The 23,719-nt window shown below is 33.8% G+C and overlaps 1 protein-coding gene across 12 annotated transcripts; it reads right to left on the reverse strand.

Annotated features, from left to right (window-relative positions):
* Positions 1–5,166: 5,166 nt before the first annotated feature.
* On the reverse strand, positions 5,167–18,938 carry LOC117928181 (putative disease resistance RPP13-like protein 1). 12 transcript variants are annotated; one of them, XM_034848087.1, is made up of 10 exons: positions 14,142–18,938; positions 13,337–13,422; positions 13,172–13,245; positions 12,362–12,689; positions 10,837–11,053; positions 10,668–10,736; positions 9,007–9,883; positions 8,621–8,766; positions 8,241–8,515; positions 5,174–5,738 (listed from the first exon to the last, which is right to left on the reverse strand). In XM_034848087.1, exon 1 carries the CDS (start codon positions 18,741–18,743, stop codon positions 14,229–14,231), a length of 4,515 nt encoding a protein of 1,504 aa, XP_034703978.1. In that variant the 5' UTR covers positions 18,744–18,938; the 3' UTR covers positions 5,174–5,738; positions 8,241–8,515; positions 8,621–8,766; positions 9,007–9,883; positions 10,668–10,736; positions 10,837–11,053; positions 12,362–12,689; positions 13,172–13,245; positions 13,337–13,422; positions 14,142–14,228. The 12 variants fall into 12 exon arrangements, with proteins under 12 accessions (XP_034703984.1, XP_034703985.1, XP_034703986.1 ...); XM_034848086.1 differs by having other exon boundaries at positions 10,619–10,736; XM_034848085.1 differs by having other exon boundaries at positions 9,007–9,196; positions 9,296–10,736.
* Positions 18,939–23,719: the final 4,781 nt, after the last annotated feature.

Genomic DNA, 23,719 nt, shown 5'->3' on the forward strand with positions numbered 1-23,719 from the left:
TGCCGCCCAGTGCCTTGGCTGCCAAAGGCAAGCCTTTGCACCTTCTCACTATTTCCTCACCAACTTCTTTCAAGTGGGGATGGGCATCAAAGTTTATTGTCCTCAATGCTTGCTGAGTGAATAAAGACAAACAATCATTGTATGATAACTCTCGTAGGGGATAAGCTGGACAAGTTCCAGTAACTGCTACGACACCTTCATTACGGGTTGTAACGATGAATTTACTACCGGGTGCCCCAGCTCTCATTGGCATGCACAAAGTATCCCATTCATGACAATTCTCATTCCAAACATCGTCTAACACAAGAAGAAACTTCTTCCCAGAAAAATTCTCCTTCAAATTGACCTGAAGCAAATTGAGATAATTGACATCACGAGTACCCGGATCAACAGATTGTAGAATGGTCTTGGTTATTCTCGAAACGTCAAAGTCATCAGAAACATATACCCATTCTCTCAAATCAAAATGGCCCTTCACTTAATCGTCATTGAAGGCAAGCTGAGCCAGAGTAGTTTTGCCGATACCTCCCATACCGACAATTGGAATTACAGAGACTTCCTCATCACTACTTGGATCATCCTTGAGCAACATGTCGACTATGGCCGCTTTATCTGTTTCTCTACCATAACACGGGATTCAACCACCAGAGAAGTGGTAGGCAGTGTCTGTGCTCGCTTTCTCTTTCTATCAGACCACCCTGCGGCAATCTCTCGTAAATCCAGGTCATTCTTTTGGGCTGAAATATCTTGTAATCTTGCAGTGATCTCCTCGATCTTAGAACCCATACTAAAATTAGACGTAGAAGCACTCGGAATGAGAGAAGAGAGCATGCCTCGTACCTTACTAGTGCCCTGTTGGGGTTGAGCCATGATCAAGCTGCTTCGCAAAGCTTCGGTGGCGAAGTCGTCCAAGATGTCCTCCACATCGTAAGCCAAGTCTCTGACCTCGTCTAGCCACATGTTGACCAGGGGGTTTGTCATCTGCTTCCCCTCTGCGTCATGGACCACTGCATGGATCTTTATCAATATTTTCTTCCACTTGTTCAGCTCAGAATCCACTTGCTCTTTCCATGCATACTTCCACAGCTCCGGGGAGGTGACCATGTCAACCAGCTTCTGGATGAAACCAGATAGAACTGCTTCTCCAACAAACCCAGCCATATTTTTGGTTTGCAGGGTAACAAGGGATTGAGGGAACTCTATGCAAATCTGAAGAATAGATTGTACGTAACAAGGATTAAGGGAACTCTCTGCAACTTCAGAAGAAAAATATATCTAGTATTTGTTAGTTAGGTTGAATATGGCGTAGGATTCCCGTCTTGGTCCACACGGACTGCACTCCATGGGCCGGCAGGTAAGGAGAAAATATGATATTTTTTTCGTTGGTGCTGATAAATTCATAAAAAATAAAATAAAATAAAATAAAATAAAACTCTTAATCTGTCAAAGATACCCAAAGAAACTCCAAACAATAGAAAGTGTAGGAAGTACTCTTACTAATGGAGGAAAAAAATAATAATGGGAGGTTGAATATATAGTTTTTATATAATTTTTAGATTTTTTTAATGCTTAGTACAAAATAAATATAAGTGGTATGACGGTTTTTAGTGATTCCATTTGGTATTTTTTTTAAAGTATTTTTATAAAAATCAACAATTAAGAGTTTAGTTGATAACGAGTTTAAGAAGACCATTATAATATTTAAAAAAAATTAAAAATGTTTTCTTAAATTATTGTCAAATGTAATCTTAGAATATATTTGATAGTAATTTTTTGAAGTGTTTTTAATTTTTCGGATGCTTGAAAGATAAAAATTTTGAATTATAAAAAATATTAAAAACACTTTTTAAAATTCCTATCAAACAAACTCTTTAATATATTTACAAAAAACACTATAAGTGATTTTTTAATACTATATTGATTTTTTAGATTTTTAAATTTTACTACAAAAGCTTTGATGAGACCAAAGTAGAAGTGTTGGTCTCATAAGATTTATAAGCTTAACTTCTCATTACGGGGAATACTTCCAAATCACCCGAGTTGGAAGAGGCCAGACTAGAAGACACATCTGCTGCGGTTGAATTTTGAATGTGATGCCTAAGGACAGCATACATAAGTTTTAAAATCCATAATCAAAGAATAGTAATCCTATCAAACCAGAGCTGTCACTGGGCAGTATGACCAGAAGCTGTTGGAATATCTTCAAGAAAAGGCAACAGCAGCATGTCTACAAAAATCAACATGTAGGGTAGGCTTGTTGGAGTTGGAGCACCATGCCCATCAATTTATGAACAACCACGCCCCCCACCCCGGGAAAAAAAAAAAGAAAGCAATAATAAAAATAAATAAAATTGATATTAAGACGTGTAGAAAAGAAATTGGGAGTCCGAATCAGGGATGGAACCCCATTCCTCACCTTGATTATTAAATACATTATTTAATATATAATTTAGATTTATAACATTAAAAATATAATAATATTATTAGATATATTAGTTTATATATAATTTTAGATTTAACAAATTAAAAAAATTAAATGTGAATTCTAACTTTTTCACATTAAAAACTTCAATGATTCATTAATTTTCCGTTATTATTATTATAATTTCTTATTTAATAGATTATGTCATATTTTGATTTAATTGAAATAAAAAATTATCTAATTATAAAATTAATTTAAGAGGAATAAAAATTATTGAAAACTCCTTCAACAAAGACTTTATTAAATTCAAACACATTAAAAATGCATAAATTAGGCTGAAAGAATGACTCATGAATTATCATTATATTTTCTCAAAGTATTTATAATGCATAGTGCCATATTTGAATATAATTGAATCATACTTTATCCTATTGTTAAGAGAAGTATATCAATCAATATTATTGAAATAAAAACTTCTATTAATTTTAAAGATAGTGTAATAATTTGAACATAGATTAATTTCTTAAATATGTTATTTTTTTAAGAAATAAACAATACTCTTAAATAAGTTAAAATTTCTAATATTAAAAATTTTACAAATATTAATATTAGTCCAATTAAAATATTAAATAAATAAAATAAATATTTTCTCAAATGTTGTCTTTTCATAAATAAGTTATTTTTGTCCATTGAAAATGGTAAGGTAGAAAAAAATAAAAACTTCACTAATAATATATTAAATTAATTATTCTCTTAATCTTAATGTATTAATGGGATTGTTGGGGTTTTTGCTTCCATGTTGTGATTGAAAAATATGTTAGATTTTCCTAAATGGTCCAAAAATCTGGCTCATAATGTTATGGATTTCATTCATATAGTTTTCTTTTTTGATTGTCATTAACAACTATAATTATGACATTACTCAAGCAAAGTGCATATAAATAGTCTTTGTGGTTAGGTTCCTAAGCCTCCAATCTTTATTTAGACATAACCTATTTAAATATCAAATTTGATTTTTAGATTCTCAAACCATCAATGGTTGGGGGTATGTTTCGATTTTCCTTTATTTCCCATTAGATATATGTTATTAAAATTTTAAGTATGTTTAGATTAGTTTTAGCACTAACAATATAAATTTCAATCTAAACCTGGTTCATCTACTAAGACCTGTGTCACCATCTAGTACCCTTTCCTCTTTTTTCCATAATCACTTCTTCGTAGAGATTTCAATGAAAATCTTATGATAAATTAAAAGGAAAATGCATTTGTGATAGAATTATACTAGTATAAAGTATCAAAGAGATGAACTCAAGAATAGATAAATCTACCCAACTTACCTTAAAAGGGGAAAAAAAAAAAGAAAAAAAAGAAAAAAAAACATTATCCTTTATGCATATCCACAAATGAATGGACCGCATGTAAAATTAGGAAATTTAGGGTTTTAATTGTTTTGTATGAGAAGAAACTTAAAAGGTAAACATATTGTGTAAGGCACTAATATTTTATTTTTTTAAGCTTAAGCTTCTCTCAAGATTAAACAAGGATTTAATACAATGTTAAATAATAAATTTTCTTAAAAGTTTAAACCATTAAATAGTAAATGATTAGTTTCATAAAGGGTTATGCTGTTAATTAGGTATGTTAAGCTCATTTGGATTTTAGCCTAAAACATGAACTTATGAAGCAAATTTCAAATTCACTAAAGAATGGAAAAAAAAAAAAAAAAAAAAACACCTAGATAATTTTGGGATCAAGAATGTACAAACAATGTGAATAGGAAATTTTGGAGTTGATGGGTATTAGGGTTTTTTTTTTTTTTTTTTCTTTTTCTTCCTATATATTGAGAATAAATTTCCATTAAACAAGACAAGATAGTTTATGTGTTGTTTAGTTCAACATGACATTATATTCAAATACGGTAGAATATAAGAAGGATGTACTGAATTTGATGCTCACATGAAATTTGGGTAGACAGCAACAACACAAACACAAACTTGGCGGAAAACAACAAATTAGTTTAAAAAGTGATGATCAATTGTGAATATGCTTATCAGATATTCAATAACCTGAGTTGTTCAAGGGATTTGTGCTTCCATTAATTTCTTTTCAACAACCCATAAAGTGAACTTCAGTTTCAACTTCTCATCACTTGATTTAATCCATTCTCCATCTGCCCTCAAGTAGGGGATTTGGACAATATTGGGCCAGTACTTTTTCAAATTTCTATGGTTGGGAATGGAGATTCCCCATTCAACTTTGAAATTTATTGTTCCACCATGAAAATGCAGCTGTGAGATTTAAATGAAGATCAAGATTGGTTCCATTCATTTTATGAATACCCATTATTACAGAAGCTCCATTCCATCATCCTTCAAATTAGCATCTGTGTTGTACAACCCTGAAATACAAATATTTATTTTTGATGGGTAAAGAAGAGATGCATTAAAAGCGGAAAAAAAAAAAAAAAAAAAAAAACCAAAATACATAAGATGTATACAATGACCGCCCCAAGGATTCAACAAATGTTTCAATTTTATAATTTGAGAGCATTAATAAGATTGAGATGTCTAGATTGACCAGGCTTTACAATCCCTTGAGAGGGTAATAACTCGCTTCACAATTGCTCTTCTACTCTGAAGAAATGTTTTTCAAATGTTCTTGAAATTCTTGGCTTGTTGCACCATTTTTCCTAATTATTTGAAGCTGCCATTAAAAAGTAAAAACACAGTAAAAGCACTCCAATCTACATAATGCTATTAAAGGCATTGACGGAGAAATCTTCTTATTGTGAATCATGATCAATCATTTCATTACATGCACTCTTTTAAGTTTCTACTTTCCATCCAGGAATAAAAAAAAGTATAAGAAAATTAATTAAAGACATGGGGGAACACGAGTTACGAGTGCATTATAATATGGACCCATCACCATGAATAAGGTACAGTAGTAGATTTGCAGAAGTATCTGTAAGCAGAGTGGAGTGTACAATAAGGCTTGGACAAAACGAAAGAGAAGCACATAGCCAAGTGGGATCTCCCATGGTGCTGTCTGAGGTACTAGGAAATCTTTTTGAGCTATTTTATAAGACCCACAACTCCCCTTTAAGGTATTGCAACGACTAGGGAGTTGATAGGGCTCTTCTCCTGGTATGAGGCTTTGGAGCTGAGGGGCCCAACAATAATAGATCCACCAAAATCAACCTGCAGATGCGGGTTTTGTGGCATGGAGTGGGAGAGAAGAAATATTACGAAGTAGTTTGAAGCCAATAAGATGCAAATGTGTCCAACAAGCTTATAGCATTGACCAGATCGACATGCTGAAGATTCAAAACCAACCAAGAAAATGTTAGTATAAAATAGTGAACATCTTTGATTCAAATGAATATATATATTATCAAATATTTTCTAAGTTCATATGTGATTGTAATTAGATTCCTTGTAGAATAATAAAATTAGTAGGAATATCTCTATAAATATTCTAAGTCATAGGGGAAAAAGTTATAAGAGAAAGAGATGGACTTGTAAGGACTACATGTGGTAAATAAAGATGTGAAGAAGAGAGGGACATTCGAAGGAGTAAGAGGGTTCACTAGGGTGTAGATGTGAGGAAGGGTGAGAGACACTTGGTGGAGCAAAAAGGCTCATGATTCGGGGTAGAGATAAAGAGAGTGGGGAAAAATGGGATGTTTCGGGACCCGATAATTGTATTTGTATTTATCCTTTGTAATATTCTCTATAGTATAGCAGAATTTTATCTCTCATCCATGAAAGTAGACATGGTTGGCCGAATCACGTTAAAACCTCATGTATCTTTATGTGTTGTTTGTTTTATTTTTACGTTCTTCCATTAATATATTTACATTAGAGCTTCTGCATGTACAACATATATATAAATAACCTTTATAGTTTGTCCCTACCTTACCATTCAAACTCTAAAATGTAACAAGACTTATTAAGCTTCTAGGAGGGGCAAGACCATGTTGTAGCCCCCCTGCAGAATGCTTCTAAACATGAATAAACTAACATTTAGAAAAAAAAATAATTCCTGTAAATTGACAGAACTAACTTATGAGAACAAGTGCTTATAAGTATCCAATGAAGAAAGACAATATCTTCTTAAATGCTCAAATGTATGACCATAGGAGGGGGTGAAGTAGATAAAGGAGGAGTGTATATGTGGATCCCAAAAGGTGGCAGAAGGAAAAAGATAAAAAGATAAACCCCTTTGGTCTTACATGTCAAAGAAGCCTCTTTCCCTTGGGAATTTCTTCTATTTCTTTTCCTCCATGGATTCTAAACTAAAAGATTAAAAGAATTGACATCCATATAGTACTTTGGCTTTAAGCCACAAAATTTCCATGCCAAGACAACTCCATTATAGTCTGACAGAGGAATTTCCTTTGTTCCAATCATCTGTGATAAAAGAGTCTATCTACTGCATGGTACTTTCTTCTAAGGAAACTTCCCCTAGCTTGAGCCTTCACCTCAAGAAACATTTCCCTGCATCTAGTAGTCACTCATTTGGGGTCCTATTGCTATGCAAAACACCCAACCAAATTCTAAACTTGCTCTCATCACCCCAACTACATGTTTCTTGTGTTTATCATGGTTCTGACAAAAATCTCCTATGCCTTTCGGCACATTCAACAAATAACTTCCACCTCATCTTCCTCCCATAGTTCTGTTAGGGCTTAAGCCTACATAAGCTTGATATATGTTATTAGCCCACAATCTAAGCTTACAATGGATCTTCAAAGCCATTTGCCTAAAAAGGCCTGGTTGAATTACCCTAACCGTCTCATACCCAAACCCACTATATTCTCTTGTGAGCAAATCATTCCTGATCCTACTAAATTATACTTGTTCCCAACCTTCCCTACAGGAAATCACTCCCCATTCACTCTGCAATTACGCATAACTTTGTTGTATTTTCCCACATGAGCATTCCAGAGAAAAAGATAAGGTTGCATTAAATTTAATGGGAAGTCTTCAGGCAAGCCTATATTATGAAATTCTCAGCCAACCAAAGCAAAACTCTTCAGCATAGAGGAAATCCCATGTGCAAGGTAAATAAGTACACAAACGGCAAACTGGCTCATTAACCAAAAATCAATGTTTACAACGTCAAACATACTAATGTAATTGTTGTTTTTTAATGCAATTGTCATACTTTGTTGGGATACTTTTTAAGCACAACAGGCAGGAGCCAATGACAGACTATCAATGATATTGTCAAAGGGGCCCAATTTGTGTTAACTACCACTTAGCTCTAGTGTTCAAAACTTCCAAGCAATTTTGTGAATGGTAGAAATTAAAAACAGTAAAGGCGGCTTTTATGCAATTAAAATATGTAACTAGGCACTGCTTATTATTGTGTAAATAAAAAGAGTAACTGCTCTAGAGAAACTCAATAAAAAAGATATCTCACTAGACTTTGCGATGCACACCAACATTTGTTTTGGGGCAAATGAATTCATAAATTGTGCTTGAACTATATAAAGGTGATGTCACCCAAATATCTTTCATCCCAGAAAATTGTACATAAAATATATGCATATTGTAGATATGATTTGGAAAGTAGGACAGGATCATGGAACAGAGGAAAAAAGAGCAATATAAGGAACAAAGCTCAAGAGAACACCAATACATAATTGCGATCAAAATTCACCTCCAATGAGATCATCAATGAAAAATCTAGGGAGAAACTAAAAAATAATTAATTAAGTTGGCCATACAAATATTGTGTTAGAAGGGATGGCACATATTAACTTTCAGATATGCTTAAGGAGAGCTGTGTATTTGTGATTAGGTAGGCATACCTGGCTGAAAAAAGAAGGGAATATTGGTCTCTGCTTCTATGGTTGAGCAGGGAAAGTAGAATCCAATTCCAACTCATATAGTCCAACAAGTGATGTAGCTGAATATAGGGTATGTGCACAGTCTTGGATCTATATTCTTGTTTCTCCTTTAGGCACCTTGTTTAAGAATTTCAAGCATTGAGGATCTTGCAGGCAGCCCTGCTTTTGGCAGAAGGACCAGAGCTTAGGGCAATTTGAGATGAATGGCACTGTAAGAGAAGTGATGTTTTGGAGACCTAGGGAAGAAAGATTGTAGAAATAGAAATTAATCATCTGAAAAGGAAACCAATATGGAAATTGACCACCAGTATTGAGGCCTACTCAATTGAATTTATACATACATATAAAGGTGTGTAAGCAACTTTTTTTAGTATTTCCCTATCTTAGCAATGGAACTCCAAAATACAACAAGAGTACTTATGGGGCTTCTCAGAGGTGTAAGACCATGTTGTAGCTCCCCTGCAGAATGCGTCTAAACTTGAATACCCTAAAAATTTGAAAAAAAAAATGTTCATGAGCATCCAATAAATAACGTAGTATCTTCTTAACTGCTCAAAAGCATGACTATAGAAGGGTCTGAAGCAGACAAAGGATTCAAAGTATATATGTGGATCCCAAAAGGAAACAAAAAAGGAAAAAAACAAAAAAGATAATTATCAAGGGAAGAGAATGCATTGGAAAACACATATCATCAAGGAAACTCGTGATAAAAGCCATTTGTTCTTACATGTTAAAGAAACCTCATTCCCTTGAGAATTTCTTCTCTCTTTTTTCTCCATCCATTCTAGACTAAATGCTTAGAAAACCTGTCATCCACATTGTCCTTTGGTGCTAAGCCACAACTCTTCTGTGGCAACCTGATAACAACTTCTGTACGGTTTGAGGTCACCCACAACACCCAAAAAGGTCCATTAACCCTGCAGTCACCAAAAAATGCACTACCAACTCATATGCTGTTTTGCAGCAAATTTGGTCATATAACAAAAGCAATTTGGGAGGAGTTTTCATCTGTTCACCTGATTATCAGTAACAAAAACTCTATTTATATGGGCTTTCCCCATGGAAAGTGATAACTTCCTTGCACCCTACTGTCCAATACCTCCTTCAAAGAAAATTTGCTTCTGGCTTCAGTCTGCATCTCATGACAAATTTGAATGAGTCTGAATAGGCTTCAATTTAGGATGCTATCACTGTGCAAAAAATCCAGCCAAAATCTAAGCTTGCTCTTATCACCCCAATCATATGTGTTGTAGGTTTATTAAAGTTTTTGACAACCATTTTCAATGGCTTTCCACAAAATCACCAAATAACCTTCACCTCATTTTCCTCTCATCCTTCCTCAACAATCTGGCCCCCATTGCAGATCTCTGAAGACAGTTGCCTAATAAGCCTTGTTGAATGGCCCCAACCTTGTCGTACCCAAACCCATTATCTTATATGGTGAGAAAATCATCCCGATTCTTAACTTATTCCCCATTCTTTGCCATGGGAAATCCCTCCTTAACCACTCTGCAATTATTCTTGATCATATCCAAGCCCAATGAAAAAGTTAAGGTTGAATTGATTTAAGATGAAGCCTCTCACTATCTGACCAAAGGGGAACTCTGTAGCATAGAGGAAATTGTCATACACAGGACTAAATACAGATACCAAAATGGCTACTAAACAAAAAATCAAAATTAAAAACTTTAAACATTGTAACACAATTACATTGACAACTTTAAAGATTGTCATGCAATTCTTACTATGCTAGGATATTTTTTTTTTGATAGGAACTATGCTAGGATATTTGTTAAGCACATCATGCATGCACCAACCATAATATGGTAAAAAAAGGGGCAGTTTACAGCTCAATGAATAAATTGCTTCATGTTTAATAAGTGTGATATACGTTCTGTTCTAAAAACTTCCAAGCACATCCTTCTATTCCCTTCAGAGCAATTTTGTGATAGTTCTAAAATTAAAAACAATGAGACTCTATTTGGATCATGGAATGTTTGAGAGAAAGTACAAGGGAAAAGAATAGAGGGAAAATTGAAGGAAACTAAAAATGACGAAAAAAACTTGATATTAAAGTTAATAAAATTTCCAATCATCTTAAAACATATTTTCATCCTCTATATAAAGAATGAAGAATTTATATAAAATTTTAAATAAATTTGATTATAATTGATTTTGCTTTATACTTTCCACAGTAACTGCATTCCAAATCCACCTCTACTCAAATCATCAATGAAATTCTAGCGATCATTTAAAATGCAATTTCTTGGGCCATACAAACACAATGAAATAAAACATGAAGCATATCAACCTCCAGAGCAGAGAACTATTAGATTTACCTGAAAAGACAGAAAAAAACATCATCTACAGTTCACATCATTAACCTACCACCCTTTGAATAGGCTGAGCTTTGGTTGGAAAATTTTTAAATTCATTTCCTTTGTTGTTCTTTTCCTCCTACATGCAGAGAGAGAGGAAATTTCCATCAATATATAACTGAAATTGTTTTTGAACCAATGATATTAGACGTTGTGTATTTGTGAGTAGGCAGGCAGACCTGCATGAAAAAATGGAAGGAAGAAATGTATCTTCTTCTCTTTTTGTGCACAGAAAACAGAATTTAGTTCCAACTCATATATCCAATGAAGTAGCTGAACAGGGGATCCGTGCAGTTTTGAATCAATCTTCTTCTTTCTCCTTTGGACGCCTTGTTAACAATAGGAAATTTCCTTTGAAAAAATGACCTGAGCTTGGGACATTTGAGATGAACAGCACTGCAAGAGAAGTGAGGTTCTGGTAAGTGGTAACCAGGGAAGCTAGGGATTATAAATTATAGAAACAGAAATTCGTCATCTGAAAAGGCAATGAATATGGAAATTGACCACCAACACCACGACCCAATGGAAGCCTCACTGAGCTAGAAGGCAATGCAAGAGAATTTCAATGGTATCAAAGGTAAAAATTTATGTTTCACCTTTTCAAGTATCAAGGTAGAAACTTGTATCAAGTCCATAAGAGTTGTCTTTTGTGAATGAGATGTCATCTGCTTCCACTTTTGTGATATAAAAATAAAATTCAAAAGAAATGTGTTCATACATGAAAAGCTATCCCTAAACTGGGATATGCACTATTTTGGGTATAAAAATAAAATTAAAAAAAAAAAAAAAAAGTGTTCATAGAAGAAAAGCTATCCCTAAGTTGGGATGTGCACTATTTTGGGTTAATCCTCTCAACTTCGACCATCAAAGGGCAAAGCCCTGAATTTATAGATTAAGAAGTGTGGCTACTAACAGCCCTTCCTTCGGCAAAAGGCACCTAAGCTTAAGCATTCAATGATTGTCATTTTCTCAAAATAGCATATGCATTCAGTGAATAACTAAGAAACATATTTAAGGCTTTGTGTGTTACCATGTACTTGAAAAGGGTAAATTCTATAAAGAAACTATGAGAACAAAAAGTGTCTGACCAGAGTGAGATATGAAACTACATTTCTTGGCCAAAGAAAGGGTCCAAAGCACTGCAAAAAATGATAGATCTGCCAAGGCTCTTTACTCTTGAAAAATTATGTGCATGTGTGGAAAGGAAGATAAGAGCAATATATATATATATATATGAAAAGAAATATCTAGCCACAACTGTAATAAAAACCTACTTCATGGCCACCGAACCATTAGTGAAAAATCCCATCATAAATTAAGAAGGGATTGCAGTGCTGGTAGAAGAATACTTGAAACAAAAATTAAGCATATCCAAAAAAAATAAAAATTAAAAACCAATCATCTGGCTATTGGGATCAAGATTCAAGAACATACCAAAAAGGACAAAATTATGATTAAGAAACCTCAGATTTCATCTGCATTGCTTTTGACTCCCTACATGTAACCAAGAAATTTCTAAAATTATCTAACAGTAAATGGTATTGGGAATTATGCATTGTGTATGGACAGGCAAATCTAATAATTGATATAAGGAGGGAACTGCGGTCTTTGATTTCTTTCTTTCTGTTTGCTTTTTCTTCTCTCTTTCTGAGTGGGAAAAATAGAATTCAAATAAAACTGCATTGATAATATGAATGGTCATACCTGATTAAAAGTAAGGATGGGATACGGTTGAATGAATTTTCCTTCTAAGTTTGAGCATAGAGAAATGACCTTCAATCTCAAGTTACCACAGTTAATCTCCATGCAGGGGAGATGGACAATGTTGGGCCAACACTCCCCTTTCTCCTTTATGCACCTTTGTTTTAGAACAAGACAGCCTGTGATAAGCCTTCTAAATACTGCTGGCAGCCCTAATAACTGGAGGTTAAGGGACCAACCAATATATGGACACCTTTCTTGAGATACCGTAATTCATATACAAAGTCAACCAGAAGGTTTTATTGCCAACTCCTATCTTCTTAAGATCAAACTGAAACCAAAACAAAACTGTTATAGCCTTAATGTAAAATACCTTAAAGTTAGCATACATAAACCAACAATGAACTTCTATTAATTTTGATATACTGTGCTAGTTTCAAAGATCTAAAGAAGTAACATATAATTCCTGAAAAAAGCAAAATATTTGAGGCTTTGTGTGTAATTGTGTAATTGTGTAATTAAAAAGAGTGAATGCATTGTCTTGCTTTAAAACAATTCGTAAGTATATATGTGAAGTTGGGTCAATCATGCTAAGCCACAAGAATAGTTGTGTCTGTGTCAAAACAGAGGATAAAAACAGCCTGACTAACAAAATTTAAGAGAAGATGCCAAGACATAACTGCAGTCAGAATCCACCTCTTGGTGAAACAACTTAAAAAGCAACTGAATTGATGAATTGAAGCTGATCAACTTGCACAAAAAGATAAAAGGAAAAAAAGAAAAATTCATCTGTTGGAGCAATCAAGAACATACCAGCATGAGAATAGGCTGCAGCTATGATAAGGAAAATTTTCATTTGATCTTCATCATTTACCCCCTTCCTACATCTTCAGAGAAATTTTCTATTAGTATCTGAAAGTGAAAATGGTATTGGGCCACTGAAATTGAAAGTCAGGTGTCGTGAATGGGCAGATGTACCTATTTGTTGGCTTTTACTGCTTGGCTAGTGACTGCAATCACCTATTCATCATGGGAATGGAACATTTCTGTCAAGCAGGACCCATCTGAATGTACAATGGAAATTGGAGGTCAAATTAGCAGAAAAGAAAAATGAGAACTTGTGAGAACTTTGGAAACATTATTAATGAAAATGTAATATTTCAAGATAGTTTTTACACAGTTTCACTTTATGATTACAATGGAAGAGGTTGAATGAGTGATATTTAGATGCAAATACAGGGAGAGCAACAATGAAGGGATCTGTTGAAATACTTCTTCCAACCATTAAATGGAATGACTAGTGAACATTAGAATTTAGGAATATTTACACCCTGTATCGATTTGGAAAGCAATGCATGACACTTCATTCTTTAATTCAGCACTAATTTGAATCCTCTACGACCATGGCTAGCTTAAGCTTCATCATGTATAGGTTTCCTTCATTCATCTTTTCCATAGCACGTCTAATATTTGAATAGAAAATTGCATCTAGGTATCCATATCTAAGTCCATTAAATATAAACGCTTGCGGGAAAAAAAAAAAAAAGAAACTAAATTTACTATGTTTCAAGTAAATCCAAAACAATAGTCCTAGAAAATCAAAACAAAAAAATTTGAAGGAGAAAGAAAAGAATGTGAAGGGGAATTTGGTAAGTCAATGTGAAGATGGAGTTGGAAGCTGAATAGCGGTTTTTATGGTTCCGAGGATCTTATACACGATTAAACCTATCCCTAAACAGAAGTAAAGTAAAGAAAGGATAGGAAAATGGTAGTGATTTTGTACCTGTAAGAGACTGGGGGTTGAATGCGTTTCTGCTTCTGTTTCTTTTCCACAACCCACAAACTGCATTTCACTTTCAACTTTTATACTTCAATGGATATATTCGTGATTTATTTCAATGTATGGAATGTGAGCAATGTTGGGCCAATATTCTCCTTTCTCCTTTGAGTACCTTTCTTCTAGTATAGGACAACCCCAGATTTTAAGTTTTTCAAGTGTTGCTGGCATCGACCCTAAGGATCCGAGGTTAGGGCAACATTTCACATCTAGGGATCGAAGAGAGATGAGATTTTGGAGAGACAGGTAGGCTAGGGATTCCATTGCAGTGATAGTGAGGGAGGTGAGAGATATGGGAAGAAGACACTCTTCATCCGAAAAGGAAACCATATCTGGAAACACATTCTGAATAGTCAATGACGAAAGAGAGGTGAGGGTGTGGAACGCCGATATGGGCTTTTTCAGATTCTCACACCAAGAAATCTCAAGTGATATCAGATTGGGGGGCATACCATCTTCTGGAAGGGATTCCACTCCCGGACAAATATATATGGTAAGATCTCTAAGAGATTTGAGGTCTCTCATTTGATGTGGCAGGGATTTCAGATTCTCACATCCCTCAATTAGAAGGCTTGTGAGGGTGGGGGTGGACAAGCCTCTTGCTGGAAAGCACTCCAGACCATCACAGTCAATTATTTGGAGACTCTTGAGGCTGTGAAGGCATTCTGGTAGGATTTTCAGATTTGGATTATCCTCAAGGACTAAATTGTCAAGAGCTGAATTGTTGGGGCACATGTTCTCTGACATGGACTCCAAGTCGGGGCACCCGCAAATCTCAAGTTTCTTAAGGGTGGAGGGTAACTCCCTTGTTGAAAAGGACTTGAGAGATGAACAATATCTAATCTCCAAGGATTCAAGGGCACATGAGCTGTAGTTATGCGGCAGCGATTTCAGACCGTCGCAATCACTCACCACAAGTCGTCTTAGCAATGGTGGCAAACCCGTATCGGGAAATGACTCCAGTCTGGGGCATCCCTTTATTTTCAGCTCTTCAAGACAACAAGTGGAATCGTGGTGCATCATTCCCTCTGGTAAAGACTCTAGATTTTCACAATCTTCAATCCATACACTTTTAAGTGTGGTTGGTAGCTTACCATTTGGAAAGCATCGGAGAGATGGACAATATCTAATCTCCAAGGATTCAAGGGCACATGAGCTGTAGTTATGAGGCAGCGATTTCAGACCCTTGCAATCACTCACCACAAGTCGTCTTAGCAATGGTGGCAAACCCGTATCGGGAAATGACTCCAGTCTGGGGCATCCCTTTATTTTCAGCTCTTCAAGACAACAAGTGGAATCGTGGTGCATCATTCCCTCTGGTAAAGACTCTAGATTTTCACAATCTTCAATCCATAAACTCTTGAGTGTGGTTGGTAGCTCACAATTTGGAAAGCATCTGAGAGATGGACAGCTAGTAATGTCCAAGAATTCAAGGGCACATGAGTTGTAGTTATGAGGCAACCATTTTAGATTCTCACAACCAATCACCTTAAGGCTTCTTAGCATTGGTGGCAGCCCCGTCTCTGGAAATGACTCTAGTTTAGGGCATCTCCTTATTTCCAACTGTTCAAGACACGTGAGAGTTTGCAATCCATTAGGCAGCTTCTCCAGATTAGCATCGTCTTGTATTCTCAACATTTTAAGATTGCAAGGCAGCCTTTGCTCCTCCAACAAAACAAGCCAATCACTCCATCTCATTACTGCATGAAGACCTCCGACAACCCCACTTATCACCTCACTTATCCGCACCCTCTCATCACGTGCTTCTAAACTTACTTCACCAAGAGATGCAAATCTTGAAGAAGCAAATCCCAAATTTGGACAACAAGAGATGTCAAGTTTCACTTGGGAAGGTAGGCAATTAGGCAATTGTTGTAACTTCCTGCAATCTCTTATTGTAAGCAATCGAAGACATGGAAATAATTCACCTTCGTTAACTGCATCAGGACAAAACCAGTATTCCCATTCTGCCATTACCTCAAAATTTAGAGACTCCAATGATGGAAAAGGCTTCACAATCCCTCCATAAAACTCCTCATTTATGGTTCTAACTTTACTCATACCTTTAATATGCAAGACTTTGAGTGAGGATAATTGGCCAAGCGCGGGTAATGATGTGCATCTGTTGCAGTCCTTGAGAATTAAGTGTGTCATTATTGGGAATGATGGGTCCTTCATCCAACTTGGGAATTCTGATCCACCATAAGACGCAATTGTGAGCTTTTTTAGATTTCTATGAGGTCGTAGCTGCTCCAAAGCATGCCTCTCATGCATTTCATTTCGTGAAGCACCAAAGTAATCACTCCATTCCATTGTTAACTCCTCAATGCCACGCTTACTCTCTAATTTGGCATCCCTTCCATCTCGAATATTCATCACATTGTGCAACCCAAAAATTGAAAGCTCTCCTCGAAGATCAAACAAATTCTTCAATTCTCTTATCCCCAAGCCATTGCCTTCACCCACAATAAACTTAGATAAGGTTTGTAGATTTGTTAGGTTTCCGATTTGAGAAGGCATTTCTTGTAATTTTGATGTATCAGAGATATGAAGGTGTCGAAGGTTGATTAGGTTTCCAATTCCCACAGGCAACATCGTAAGTTTTCCGCAATAAGATAATATTAGTGCTTGTAAGTTGTAGAGATGGCATACTGAATCAGGTAACCTTCTTATGGAAGAACAGGACAAATTGAGATACCGCAAATATTTAAGATTGGCAATTGAATCCGGTAACTCATATATTTCGTAGCCACTTAAAGATAATACCCGTAAATATTTCACTTCCTTTAAAAGGTCATCTAACACCTTACTTGATATGAAGTTACAGTCATAAACTGGGTTCATGGGTAGTGCAACCAATGTTCTCAAACACTTCACCTTGTGAAAGGGTTCAAATTTTCTCTGTGTCTCATGCTCTTGACGATTGAATGATGAATGACGAGTCTTCTCAGAAACGATGGATTGTTTGTTATTCTCCCATGCATTATCCAAATGAAAGTATATTTCTCCTGCAACTGACCGAGCTAGATCATTGGTGAGATCATGCATCACATATTGGGATGAATCTTGACTTGAATGTTGAAAAAATGACCTGGAGAACAAATCATCGAAGTATTTAGAACCTAAGTCTTCTGGCCTAGCTGCCTCCTTCGTTTTCTGCAAAAAGCCTTCTGCCATCCATAAGAGGACTAAGGCATCCTTGTCGAATTCATAGTCCTTTGGAAACATGGAGCAATATGCAAAACACTGCTTCAAATGAGAAGGGAGATGATGGTAGCTTAACATGAGAGCGGGAAGAATATGGCTTTTATCTTCCGGTAACTCCCATATCCTGCTTGTTAATATATTTGCCCATGCATCGCGACTTAGTTGGTTGCGCAACATGCCACCGAGTGCCTTCGCAGCCAAAGGCAAGCCTTTGCACATTCTCACTATTTCCTCACCGACTTCTTTCAAGTGTGGATGGGCATCAAAGTTTCTTGTCCTCAATGCTTGCTGAGTGAATAAAGACAAACAATCGTTGTTTGATAACTCCCGTAGGGGATAAGCTGGACAAGTTCTGGTAACTGCTGCGACACCTTCATTACGGGTTGTCACGATGAGTTTACTACCGGGTGCCCCAGCTCTCATTGGCATGCACAAAGTATCCCATTCATGACAATTCTCATTCCAAACATCGTCTAGCACAAGAAGAAACTTCTTCCCAGAAAATTTCTCCTTCAATATGACCTGAAGCAAATTGAGATCATTGACATCATGAGTACCCGGATCAACAGATTGTAGAATGGTCTTGGTTATTCTCGAAACGTCAAAGTCATCAGAAACACAGACCCATGCTCTCAAATCAAAACGGCCCTTCACTTCATCATCATTGAAGGCAAGCTGAGCCAGAGTAGTTTTGCCGATACCTCCCATACCGACAATTGGAATTACGGAGACTTCATCATCACTACTTGGATCGTGCTTGAGTAACATGTCAACTATGGCCGCTTTATCTGTTTCCCTACCATAAACATCGGATTCAACCACCAGAGAAGTGGTGGGCAGAATCTGTGCTCGCTTTCTCTTTCTATCAGACCACCACCCTCCAGCAATCTCTCGTAAATCCAGGTCATTCTTTTGGGCTGAAATATCTTGTAATCTTGCAGTGATCTCCTCAATCTTGGAACGCATACTAGAATTAGACGTAGAAGCACTCGGAATGAGAGAAGAGAGCATGCCTCGCACCTTACTAGTGCCTTGTTGGGGTTGAGCCATGATCAAGCTGCTTCGCAAAGCTTCGGTGGCGAAGTCGTCCAAGATGTCCTCCACATCGTAACCCAAGTCTCTAAGCTCGTCCAGCCATATTTTGACCAGAGGGTTTGTCATCTGCTTCTCTTCTGCGTCATTGAGCACTACATAGATCTTTATCAATATATTCTTCCACCTTTTCAGCTCAGAATCAACTTGCTCTTTACGTGCATACTTCCACAGCTCCGGGGAGGTGACCATGTCAACCAGCTTCTGGATGAAACCAGACAAAACAGCTTCTCCGACAAAACCAGTCATGTTTGTGTTTGTAGGTAACAAGGGATGAAGGGGAAACTCTGCAACTCTGAAGAAAAGTTTGTAGGTAACAAGGGATGAAGGGGACTCTCTGCAACTCTGAAGAACAGATACCGTTGAGCTTGAGGAAGAAAAATATTTGTGAATTGTTACTTCTTAGGTTCATTGGATTCCATGGATGTGAATGGTGGTAGTGGTGAGGGTCCACAAGGGTGTATCGTGGAATGTGCAGCACATTCAAATCCATTCAAATCCTTTCTCCATTCAAACCCGCATTCCACAATTGTTACTCTGTATATAATTAATTTAATTTAGTTTCTCCTACAATTTCTCCATTTTTCTTTTTCTTTTTTTTTTTTATCTTAATATTATAAGATTCAGTTTTACACTACTTTAAGAAAGCATTTCTAAAATTAAAAATATTTTTGAAGAAAAATTAATTATTTAGTAAATTTAAAAATATTTTTTAAAAATTTTAAAAAAAATCACTTATAATGTATCTTAAATAAACACTTAATATATGATTTTTCTAAAAATATTTTTACATAAAATACTTTCACTAAATTCAAATTATGTTTGCGTTCAAAAAATAACCATATGGTTTAAATGCTATATTAATACTAATGTAGTTTAAGATTTTAAAATTCTTTTTGTTTAATGGATAGCATTTTTTCTTCAAGGATAATACATCAATGATAAATTTCCATGCACCTTCCTACCTGTACAATGGAAGATCCAAAGTAGACTAAGAATAAATTACCTTAGTGGGTAATGACTACGACATAGGTTTTGTCACCATGGTGACTTTTGTGCTTGATAATGACCAAGGATGAAAATATCGGTAATCACGGATATATCGGTAATTTGATTTTACGGATATATCGGATATATCGGAGATATTTTTGGATATATCGGAGATATATCGGTGGATATTATTGGTAGGCTTAAAATTGTTAAAAACTCATGGAAATGCAAGAAAAACCTCATAATAATATAATTAGAAGTATAATAGACATTTTAAAGTTATTTTATTGAAAATTTTGATATATGTATAACATGATTTATCATATTTGATAATAATATCGTATACATCGATAAAAATATGAATTTTATAAGTGTACATTTATTATTAAATTACACCTAATATTATGATATTTGATTATAATATGTCTAATTTTAAAATATATATTAGTATTAAAATATGATCCATTTAATTCAATTGTATTAAACAATATAAAATGAATAATGATATATATATAATTTTTTAATATTTAATTAATTATTAATGATATTAAAAACATTATGAAGAAAATTATATAATTTTTATATTTTTGGTAATTAATTAAAAGACTTTGCATTTAATTATAAAATAATTATAATTAATTTGCTCTTTAAATTATTCTTATATTTTCTTTATATAATTAATTTAAGTATATATATAGTTGTTGCATAATATATATCAAAAGAGGGCTTAGCCCAGGTGGTAAGTGGGTGAACCCCAAACCTTTTGGTTTGGGGTTCAAATCCCCTCGGCAGCGCAAATGGGAGAGGTCCTGTAGCTACTGTAGCGGCGTTGACCGACACTGTAGCGGGGTTGACCCGCGTTGACCGCGCGATAAATCGGCGATTTATCGTGTGTCGGCTATATATCGCCGATTCTGGGCGATTTTGGGCGATTTTTCGCCCGGCCGACTTATCTCCTCGCCGTGTCGTGTCGCCGCCCGCCGACACGCGATATATCGGCGATATTTCGCCGATTTTTTCCGATTTTTTCCTCCTTGATAATGACTAGGACCTATCAAATATTTTATATTGGCTTTGAGAACAAATGACAATCATGGTTTGGGAAAAAAGAGATAAGTTTAGTCCACTTTTGCTTTAACCTATATCTGAATTTGTAGACTTTTTTTTAATGCAATAATAATAAAAGGGAAAATTGGGTTTTAATTCATTAATTTAAAAAAAATATAGAAAAAAAACCTTAACTTCTATACATCAGTTTTACGTTCACTCAATTTAAAATATTTTAAAACATATGCACCTTTTCATAATTCAAATAATTATTTTCTAAAATAGTCATGATATTATATAAAATTATTCAAAATTAATTTATAATTTTAATTTGATAAAAGTGTTTTAAAAATAAATATATTATAATTTTTTTTAAAATAAATAAATTTTCAAGTGATAAATAAAATCTTTCGAATCTCTTATTTAATAATAATTTTATTTCATGTATTATGTAAGTCCCCTCATCTTCTCATTTTATTTAATAAAATTAAATAAAAAATTTGTTAGTTGAAATAAAAAATAAAATAAGAAAAATTAAAAATACAATTAAAAAATTTTAAAAATAAAATATTTACTTCTATTGTATTTTCAATTCTTTTTGGATATTTATATTTTCTATCAGAGTGTTTTAATTAAGTAAAAATTAATATTTTATTTTTATGTTTTTAACTTTAAAGGTTTTTTTAATTTTTATTGTATTTTTAATTCTTAAAATTTCTTATTTTATTAATCTCTTATCAGCTCTCACGTTAAAATAATTGTTAATTGATATTAATAACATATAAAATGGTCATTTTAGGAAATAACTATTTGTTTTATAAAAAAAACATATATTTTAAAATATTTTTAAATAGGTGAAGATAAATATGATTTAGAAAATATTTGATTATTTTTTCTATTTTTTTGTAAATTAGTGAATAAAAACCCACTTTTCCCATAATATAAAATATTTTAAGGTTTTTAATTATTTACATATAATTTCCACTTCATATAATTAATTTTAATTTTTATAATATATAAAATTGTATATCTATGATGTTACATCATCTATATCACAGATAAACTTTGGAGTTCAATAATCAGCCTCACTCTGAAACTTGGAAATATTCTCATCAAAGAAAAAAAGGGAAAAAAGAAAGAAGAAAGAAACAAGTTGGATTCCTTGGTTCAATTAGTGGGAGGTCCACACGATTTCTATACCTAACATGTTAATATCAAGCATTAATTGCTCATTGAGTGCACCACTGAAAAGTCATAGGAAGAAAAGGGGAAGGGGACACAAATGTCAACAACTTTTGTATACAATTTTGAAGGGATTTTAATAAATATATAAAATTATAATATTTATATATTTTTATTTATACAAATAATATTTGAAGAAGTGCTACATTCTAGGCAATTTCCTATAACATAAAGTAAATGATGTACACCCATTTATTTTTAGGGTTCCTTCTTTGTAAGATATGTGCACAAAAATCAACTCCACCTAATTATGCTAATCATGTTATGTATTTTTCTTCCTAAGTGTTTAGAAAATTATTTTATGCTCTAATAATTTGAAGTTTTATAGAATTATGCAATAATTCTAGTTCTTTAATATAAATAAATAATAACCCATTAGTACTATTTGTTAGATTTTCTTAAACGGATCTATAGATCTGGCTCATAATCTTTTAGCAATTTTGGATTTTCGTTGATTTAGTTTTTTACTATTGATTGTTATTAATAGCCATGAATTATGACATTGACTTTGTGATGGGTAGAGTGAATATAAATAGAATTTTTATAGTTGGATCCTAAGTCTCCAATTTCTATTCACACATATATACACAATCGTTTTGAAATTGATTAAGGATTTAAAAACACCTCAACCCATCTTATTAATTAAGGGTTTATCTGTCATGTTAATATCAAGTATTAATTGTTGATTGAGGTGAAAGATGAATTAATATACACCACCGATAGGAAGATAAAGGGAATGTGACACAAATGTTCAATAACTTTTTTTATACAATTTTGAAGGGATTTTAATAAATATATAAAATAATAATAATTATGTATTTATATTTATATAAATAATATTTGAAGCGTAGCTACATTCTAGGCAATTTCCTTTAACATAAAGTAAATGTTGTAACCCACACCCCACCCCCTTTCCCAATATTTTCATGGTTCATTTGAAATTTTATAGAATTATGCAATAGCTCTAGTACTTTAATATAAATCAATAACAACCCATTTGTAGTACTATCATCTTAACTACAAATTTTTTTATGATGTGACATATTTGAAATACATCTTTTAGTAAAGGAAGATTTTTACTTTATTTTTGAAATAGTAATATTGAAGAATAAGAATCATAATAGAAACACAAATGAAGATGAATTAAAATACTATGTAAAAAATAATTAAATTTTTTAATAAAATTAGTTTTATGAGAATAAAATTTTGATTTTGATTTTGGACAAATAATTGAAATGCAATAATTCAACATTTCAAACATACTCATAATATAATGTGTGTGAAAAAAAGGTCAATCAAATATTTTGTATTGGCCTAGTGATCAAATGACAATTGTGGATGGTTTGGGGAAAAGGAGATAAGATCGGTCGACTTTTACTTTAACTTTGTTTTGTCTACATATGAATTTGTAGACTTTTTTGTGGTGCTATGGTATGAAATAAAAATAGCAAAAGTTGAGGGACCATAGACTTGTATATTTAAAAACATGAGAGAACTCTAACCCAATGTATATAAAGAATTTTCAGTTTTTTTTTATGACCATTACTAATTTTAGTTTATAATATAGAAAATTTAGTATCTAATAGAAGACAACATGTAATAATTTATACATAGAAAACCTAAATAACTTGTTGTTTAGGAAAAAAAAAAATCACACCACTCATTTGATTGATTATTTTGTAATTTACTAGCATAAAAACAAGGGTCAAAGAAATTCCAATCCAAAACTTTGGTACTTCTCCTTTAGGGTACACAAATTTTTTAGCTTCATGATTTTTATCTCCTAGGTTATACTTTCATTCACGGTTATGCAAACAAGGGATCCCTAATCAACACAACTCATGTAACAAGTCATTAATTCATGTTCATTGCTAGATAATGAAAAAAAAAAAAGAAAGATATGTCATCCATGATTATTTACTTGTAAGGTTTGAAATCATATTGTT

The sequence above is a fragment of the Vitis riparia genome, chromosome 13 (genome assembly GCF_004353265.1).
Source record: "Vitis riparia cultivar Riparia Gloire de Montpellier isolate 1030 chromosome 13, EGFV_Vit.rip_1.0, whole genome shotgun sequence".
NCBI lineage: Eukaryota > Viridiplantae > Streptophyta > Magnoliopsida > Vitales > Vitaceae > Vitis > Vitis riparia.

What these genes read in the sequence shown, in the direction of transcription:
- LOC117928181 (XM_034848095.1), bottom strand. Translation starts at nt 18,743, where the DNA reads ATGACTGGTTTTGTCGGAGAAGCTGTTTTGTCTGGTTTCATCCAGAAG.